The 9,064-nt window shown below is 37.4% G+C and overlaps 1 protein-coding gene across 1 annotated transcript; it reads right to left on the reverse strand.

Moving 5' to 3' along the window:
• Window positions 1-786: 786 nt before the first annotated feature.
• Window positions 787-7,912, reverse strand: LOC113011374 (uridylate-specific endoribonuclease C-like). Its single transcript, XM_026150901.2, has 7 exons — window positions 7,761-7,912; window positions 5,886-5,985; window positions 4,038-4,149; window positions 3,820-3,941; window positions 2,583-2,695; window positions 1,343-1,496; window positions 787-1,247 (listed from the first exon to the last, which is right to left on the reverse strand). The coding sequence occupies exons 1-7, from the start codon at window positions 7,769-7,771 to the stop codon at window positions 987-989; spliced, it is 873 nt and encodes a 290-aa protein (XP_026006686.1). The 5' UTR covers window positions 7,772-7,912; the 3' UTR covers window positions 787-986.
• Between the last annotated feature and the right edge of the window lie 1,152 nt (window positions 7,913-9,064).

The raw sequence follows: 9,064 nt of genomic DNA on the forward strand, positions 1-9,064 counted from the left end.
ACGAGGTTTTTCATAAATGTATTGGCTTACTTCTCTAAGTAGTAACGCAAACATAAATACACTAACTTCAAACAAACATAATACATGATAGTGACGCAGATCCTTAAAAATGCTTTTCTACAGAAAACAGATAAAAGAGAAAACACAGAGAACAAAATGTTCAAATTCAACAAATATTTCAAGTGACATACTGTCAGAAACTGTCAGATCTACACAATTCAAAGACGGTTCAGAGATTTTTACAGATGCTTTTATTTGGTTCATAGTACACATCTTTCTCTTTGCAGTGAAACTTTGAAATAGTCTGTTTATCTACTGCTCAATATTTATTTTATTTTTTCCCCAGGACAGTAGATCATTCTTTTTTTACGTTTTATTTATTTCCCAAAAGCCACTTCTCAAACTGTTTTGATCTTTCTACACTGCCAAATAACAATCTTCTGTATTTAGTTTCAGTCTCTTTTAAAGACTTACTGTTTTTGGGCTAAAACATTCTTCTATACATAAAGACAGCCTTTAAAAAAGACTTTAAAAAAGACTACTTATTCAAAGATGTGGCTTGGTTTTTATACTTCTCAGGCTCAAATAACGGCAAGTAGCCGTGAAAATGGTCAAATCCACATGTTTATCACACATGTTTGTATGTATTCATACTTTGTTTTTTGTTTTTAAATTTCTTAAAATGGAGATCTAGTTTCTGAAAAATTACCACTTTCATTTACACGCTGTACTAAGACTTAAAATATTAGGGCTATTTTTTCCTAACACAGAATACAAATACAAACATTTTGTTAACAAAACACTTTTTATTTTGTCTGTAACAGTTCATATGACAAAAATGTGTTCAATAACCGGTATATACTTCTCATGTTTAGTGCAAAGAGAACTTGATCCAGGTTTATGTTAGGGTTATACTGGGTTATACTGCACTGAAATAAGGTTTCGATTTAAACAAAAACATTTGCAAACTCTCGGCTGGTGTAAAGTTACAGATCCCTGTTGTTGCTGCTGAGCAGTTTGGGATAGGACGTGCCGATGGATTGCCCGTGCCGACAGACGACCAGCTCCAGCACGTACTCGTCCACTTTCACCACCACAGACGTCATCTTCTCAGTCGACATGAGGAAGATGATGGTGAAGAGAGCGACCTCAAACTCTGGACTGACACCAATGAAGGAGCCACCGACGGGCTTCACCAAGCCTTTCCAACTGAACTGCAGGTTCAGGACGTGGTCGTCCTCATCAGGCTTTAAAAACAGTAAATGCAATTCAGCGACATGTGCGGCTATTTACTTTTCAATCAGTGCTTTTACAGTAACGAGCTGCTGTATCAGTTTCTTACTGTGTCTTTGTTATCTCTTGCTTTGTAGCCTTTATAGTCCACATGGTCGTGCTTTTCCTGAAGGTAGAACTGCACCCAGTTGTGAAGACCCATGATCTCCTTTCCATATTTGGCTTCTCCCACAAACACATGTTCAAATCCACAGGAATCCTCACTGTAATGAAAATAAAACCAACCAGCACACCCAGAGATACTTAAGTTCAGTCTCTCAGTGCTGTATGACCTCATTCATATCAAGACGCCTTATCTACAATGTTAACATTGGAAGGATAACAGCACAGATGGCAGCAGAGCCGGTGACTCACTTTTAACCCTCAAGTAACCAAGCCTCATTAACGACTAATTTATGAATGACTCCATTATATTTTATACAGGAAAACCTTTCTAATGGCTGTGTGTGATTATCATACCTATGCTGTTTTATTGTAATTAAAAAGATAAGTTAAAAAGCACAAACTGTAGGAAGAGACAAACTGTCACATCTTATAAAACAAATTTTCTTTGTTTCAGTGTAACTAGAAAAATAATACATTTTAAATATTAAACTAAACAAAGATTATAACCTCTGCACATTTGTACTCAACACTTCTCCTCCTAGTCACCTGTCATTGATCCAGGTGTTCAGAACTTTCAAAATTAAAAATTCAAGTAAAAAAATTAAAGAGTGAGTTATGTATTACAGTGTGTTAACATCATTTTAACACCCAAATGTAGATAATCTAGTGACTCTGATCAAGAAATTAGAATTAAGTTATCACACTCTGTTGTTCATCCTGTGGAACTGTGAAAATGAGATGAAAAAAAATAAAGATGACAATAATAACAAAGGCTATAATGTTACTGTATAATGTTAAATATCAGTCTTTTCATTGTGCTTGCTACATTGGGGCTAATTTCTGGAAGCATTTTTTATTTATGATTAAAAGTGTCACAAAAACAGATGTAAGTATTTGGCTGGAGTTACAAGGTTAACCTCAGGAAGATTTAAATACATGTAGTTTATTGTCAGCCTTTTCAGACAAAAGCAGCTGTTAATTAACACAGAAAAAAACAAAAAATAAACCCAAAACACATTCAGGGAACACTGTGTTTTATTTTTAGATTCTTCACTGATTCTTGAGTTGTGTTCTGCTCCAGACCTGGATCTCATTTAAGTTTGCCTTTAACCAATCATTCAAACCGGTCCCTTCCTTCTCTTTTAAACATTGCAGCAGCGCCCCCTGTTGTTACAGTTACTCACCCTCCGCTCCTGTCCCTGTGGTACAGGCGGAACCAGATGTCATACAGCTGTCTCTTGAACTGCCCAAGGTCTGATGGTGACTTCCCCTTCTTGACCAGATACTGGTGAGCACACTAAGAATAAAAACACAGTAACATACTTTGAAATTTCAGACATCCGAGTAAAAGATGTGACCTATCAATAGTATCGGAATAAACCTTCGTTACATTAGAAAATTAATTCTTAGCCTTGAAAAAAAAAAAAAAAGAGCAAAAAAACCCAAAAAACAGATCAATGCCTGGAATGAAAATTTGAGCCGGCATAGATCAAAAGATCAAAAGTGCCTGGAAAATAAAAAATACCCCCCCCCCCCCCCCCCCCCCCCCAACGCAAACTTAAACACAACACTGAAGTTAAAGTAATGAGTCACAGGAAAATCTAATCTTACTATAATAAACTAATCTCTATTTGAACTCCTACACAATCTGGAGATGATAAACTAAACTTGACACACAGGTTCATCTTTGGCCCCAGAAGGTTCTTATCTATATCAGATATTCTAATGTCATTGTGTTGCCTGGCAACCACCGACCGACAGACTAAAATGACTCATCATTTATGTACCTATATAACATCTTATGAAATCATAGTATGGCATCATTTTTGTTTCATTACACAGTATCTGTTTTTTTATATACTCAGTGTTACATTACATCATTTGGGACATTAATTTATGAAGTCAAATTTCCTGTATTTAGAGACTACATTTAAAGTTTACTCTTGGATACATAACTTTATAAATGGTATCAAAAAGTGGCATTTCAATCCACGTGAATTAGTTAAGCCTACAAAAAAAAAAACAGTTCATGCATTCTTGTCAGCTGTATATTATTGACATGCACATAAGGCATGTAAACTACAATGAAAATTATAAATCTTTTTTTTAATAAATGTGTGTCAAGCGAACAAAATTTTGCAGTTATAGTTAACAATTGTACAGTTTTCATTATACACTTAAAGTGTACTAACAGTGTCTGGCTGATGAGTGCAGAAGTTTATTTATTTTTTAGATAATTGTTCGTTGATGTGGTCCCTTGACTGTAAATTCATTATTCTGTATATAAGCATAAAACGACTTCCATATTGGTCTGCTGTTTATTTGTTTTTAACACACCTCTTTTTTACTTTTCTCTAACCAATCAGTAAACAACAGCTTAAATTATTTCTGAGCTCATGCCCTCCTATGAATCCGCTGTACCTTCATGACATCTGTCTCCACGATGGCATCGATAAAGAGCTTGTTCTCTTTGAGCTCTTCTGAGGTGACCGTCTCTGACACACCTGTAGACATCTCATAGTTGTCCAGCAAGCTGATGAAATCTGAATAAAAAGGTGTAACCTCATTAAACTGTTTAATCGCTGTTGTTCCAAATAAACATAATAAAGAAAACCTTTATAGGCCTGACTCATACTCACATTCATATGTCTTAATACTCTTCAGTTTGTCTTCATTCACATATGTGAAGAGTGGAGCTTTGGCCTGGTCTCTGGCAACATTACTGCCCTGAGCCACATAACCCGCCTTCCCCTAAATATAAAAACACAAACATTCAGCAACATGTTAAAACTGAACAAACAAATATGAGGATTCATAAATAATTGACATGTAAGCAGCTCATAAAAGCATCACCCAGTTTCAATGCTAAATACACTTAAGCAGCTGCTTGATGACGCCAACTTCACTTCACACACACAGCAACCTATAACTGAAAACACACACAAAGGACAAAAACAAACAAATGGCCGACTGTACCCTCATACACACAATAATAACATGGACTGAACCACCACTCCACACCATTAGCACTTTATATAACCACTGTAGAAATTAGCCACACTGATCTAAACTGCACGACTGTAAATGCTGTATAGACAAGCATTCTGTACAATACAATAATTATAGTTCTACAACTGTTTACAACTGTATATAACTTGTATAGTTCACATTTCATATTTCTGTATAGTTTTCATATTTATATCCTGTTCATAGCTTGTACACTCACTACAGCCTGTACATACTTATAGTTATAGCATATTCATAACATACCTTCATACCTTGTACATTGTAACATACCCATAATAGACACATATTTTTCACCCTCATTCCTCTAATAGACCCATTTTTATATAATATATCTATATTATTGCTAAAGCACTTTCTGGATGGATGCGAGCTGCATTTTGTTGCCTTGTACTTGTGACATGTGCAATGACAATAAAGTTGAATTCTATTCTATTTTATTCAACCACTTGAAACACTGAAGGAAAAGAATTAAGATAAAATTTACCAGTGGGCTGTGAGGCAACAGTGCTAAACACCATGACTCATCCTTCATTTCTTGCTTTAGCTTTTTCTGGCACTACCCAGTACATATGGGCCTAAAGTGAAGGCACAAACTAGAACAACATCTCCCCACACCTGGCACTGTGTGACGGGGAAAATGTGCAACAAATCAGAAATGAGCCGGGCTTAACTTTTAACAGCACTCAGTGTGATGGTGCACTCAAACCAACCATTGCAAAGTTAATCTTACTAGTTATCTCCAAAAGTTTATTTCTGTTCATGTGGATGTAGCGTTTTCAGCGGGAGAAAGTGCTGAGACTGAAGAAGTCACTTGGATGAGTGACGAAACGTTTCTCCCACTGACAACCCAACTTTTGGAGATTCACTTACCTGGATGATTGAGCATGCATCAAGACGTCTTACTAGTTATTATGTTATGACTAAGTGTTATGTGTTGTGACTCCAGTAATCTGCACTGACAGCTAACTGATGGAATAGGAATCCTGTGTGGGCATGATGGTTTGACTGGACTTAACAATGACAGCATGTTCATCATTGTGTGAATTCTATCTGCTGTCTTTAGTGTTTTGTAGCATAATTTCATTGGGGATTATTAAAGTATTCTGATTGTGATTCTAATTATGATTTAGCTTTAAAATGTCTAAAATTAAATTAGCTTTGTCACAGAACTCCAAACATTCTGATTTATTTACTGCAAAGCGTTTCAATCTGTTCAGTTTCATTATAAAACAGATTAAAAAACAAAACTTTTTTGTCAAATAACATTCAGAAGTACTTGTCACTGAGCAACAACGCTCACAGAACGTCACCACTGTAAATGTTTGAATATACATTAAAACACCTACACTCCAGAACCCCCATCAGGCTTCCAGTCCACACAAAGGTTTGCATTTATTGCATGCATCAGTGACTGCCTGCTTTGCATTGCAGAAAAGCTGCGATGCCCTTTTAGCACTGACCTGGAGGGAAATCCTGTAATCGGTCCCAGGTCTCAGGCGGTTTTTATCCAGGTGCCAGAGCTGGTTGAGTACCTTGGTGAGGTCCTGATCGGCCTTTTGACTGTTAAATAAAAATTAATAAATTTTAAAAAAAAAACCACACAGGCAGACAAACATGGTGAATTATTAAGCAGGCCTAAAAACTGCCGTGTATGTGTGAATGGAAACATGGACATGGAAAAGGAAGAGACGCAGAGGGTTGACGTGACAGAGAGGACGCTCGGTACAGGTTGCGAGGCAGATGACCTGTTTTGCCGACCCCTTAAAGAAGAAGACAACGAAGAAGACAAAGAAAAGAAGAAGAAAGAAATGACTAACCGGGGTGTAATGTTCACATGTTTTTGCTATTTCTTCTGTCCTCAAGTAGAGTTTTACAGACAAACACACTAAAATAACTTCTCTCAGTATATACTTGCTCCCACTATTCAGATTAAAAGAGAAGTGACTTCTCACGCTGTCTATGCACTGAGAGGAACTGGAGTGAATGGGCAGTCTGTTTACTTTGTTGTTTTTCATAGCTACCATGCAGTTTGGGATAGTCCTCCTTTTTGTTTCAAACTACTGGTGATGAAATCTGCCGTGACAATTTTGTTTTCCCCACTCATGTGACTAATTCTTTCTGCGGAAAGCAGTTAACAGGAAGTTAACTGCTCTTCTTAGAATGAATTAGTAAGGTATACAAAACGAAAACGGCGTTTCCAAAACAAACATACATTACTCCTGTGCCTCAGTCGAAAGCAGCTTGTACATCTGTTTCAGGATGTGTGTCGTTTTTTCTTTTTTTTTTTAATTCTCAGTTACTTAGGTTTAAAACATAAGGCGCCTGTGATACAGTTAAGGACCTATTTATCTAAATCATAAAAACAGTTTCCCACATAGTAACAGCAGTGCTTAGCTGTGTAAATGACTCACATATCTATACAGCCATGCACAATGACTCTCCATTAAAACCCAGGTTGTCCGACACAGGTGATCTAAATAATGTTTTAATTAAGTGAAGACTGTTGACTTCAACACAAGCAGCAGCTGAAGGCTTTGTGTTGTCTCCTATCACATGTTATGCTGTAAGTCTTCTCCTTTGTTAGATAGCACAATGGCGCCAGATGAAAGCTAAAAAGCCAGCGGGGAAAACTTCAGCTTCAGCTCTAAATAATGATCCCACCTCCATCATTAAGTTACAGCTGCATGGATCAGTGAATGTGGGAGGGCTGTAATGTGAAACCTACAGATACCACTAAAACTATAACATCTCTGCCTTAGTTTTCTTCAATTACATCAATAAATGCTAAAACAATTGCACTGAGGCGGACTAACAACCACACCCTATGTCTGACACGTTACAATACGTTGAGCGAGAAGCAGATGACAGGATGGAGCACATACTGAGGCAGAAGGTCCTCTGTGTTTAGCCTGAGTACAGGAGGGAGCGACTACAGTTTTATTACAGCAGAGGAGGCTCTCCATGAAGTTCTCCATGTCCTGTTTGTTGTATAATTCAACCCACTAATCATTCCCAGACCCCGCTGCAGGCTCCTCTTACGCACATGACGTCCACGCAGCAGATGCACAGAGCGCAGTCTGCATTGAGGAACAGCTGTCAGGGAAACAAACCCGGACTTTATCGTGACAAAACTATCGAGGAGAACCATCAAAGGTGTGACGTTACACTGTAACTACATGTTTACATCAAACATGTCTTCGTTAGACGGAAACAAACGCGTTGAAACGGCCGAAAAGTGGCTGAAAACGACAACACGCAAATTTAAATTTCTCTGAAAGTTGAGAAGACGCCAAGTCATCCTTCTGCGCGTGCGTTTTTTTAAATCCCAAACTCACCTTCTCGACATGATTTTGTTGAGAGGAAAAACTCACTGAGACTTTTCTTATGCTCTCTGAAACAAACTACCGGAATCCGCAGACGGTTAACTCAGCCGTCAATCATGACGTCACCAAGGGAGCCAGCCAATTACAAGACAGGAGAGTAAACGCTGCTCTCCACCCCCTCCCCTCGCTCGTCAGACGTGGGATAAATTACAGTAATTTTGTTCTCTATCCCCATAAACTCAACTCGAACTTTTCATTGTCAAAGTAAACTCGTTATGGATGTCAATCCAGCAGTTCCGTGTGAGAAAAGGTGTAATCCTCTGAAACAGGAAAAATAAGTAACATGTGATAAAGGTGGAGGTTTTAGGGTCATAACAATACTTTTTAGCCTCACTTGGAATTCACACGCACTTGCAATCCCTTTTAAAGGTAAATGTTTTCACAATCAAATGCATTCAATTAATTATTATAATCATCAACTACTATTATCAGTAAGTGTGAGCTCAGATATCAAGGTAGAAGTTTGGGGAGTTTTATGATCATTTCGGCTTAATTAGGAGGCAAAGGCATTTGGGCAGCTTGCAGTAACTAAGTCGACCGAGAACCCCTCTGTATACCAAAATATTCTAGAGTCATATGTGAGGCATAACTGCCTGACAACTAAAACCTGGGTGAAATCGTGTCAATGAACAGTGAACAGCACGAGCAGCCGCAAATCTACAAAAGAATGGCAGAAAAAGAAAAGAATGAAATGAAAAGACCCAGCCAAAGTCCAGATCTCATCCTGATTAAAATGGTGCTGTGCACAAATAAATGCTGGCAAACCTCAATGAACTGAAGCAACACTGTAAAGAGAAGTGGGGCAAAATCCTGCCACGATAATGTGAGAAACTGGTAAAGTCCTACAGAAAACACAAGTACTTCAACTTATTGGTATTAAAGGTGGTTCAACAGGCTCCTTCTGTATTTTGTCTTAGTTTGTATTAAATAAATAGCAACACTGTGTAATGTTTTATATGTTGCTGTTCAGCTGAGCTTGTACTGGTAGCAAGGAACAAATTATTTTTTTTTATTATGTCCTGATACATAAAACCTTATTTCTTTTGTTTTCTTTTTTTTTTACCATGACTCAAAATTACAAAATTATAGAAAATCAGGCAAAGATTAGTCTTAGTTTCTCCTGTGGTCCCTTGGAATAATTAAATTTCCCACCAGTCTTTTAGAGTCTGAAAATCAACGTAAAAAAAACATAACTGAACGATGACGACTTTTATTTTGAAAAAGTCTTAACGACAAATGGTAAAAAAAAGTGCGTC

The sequence above is a fragment of the Astatotilapia calliptera genome, chromosome 18 (genome assembly GCF_964374335.1).
Source record: "Astatotilapia calliptera chromosome 18, fAstCal68.1, whole genome shotgun sequence".
Taxonomy (NCBI): Eukaryota; Metazoa; Chordata; class Actinopteri; order Cichliformes; family Cichlidae; genus Astatotilapia; species Astatotilapia calliptera.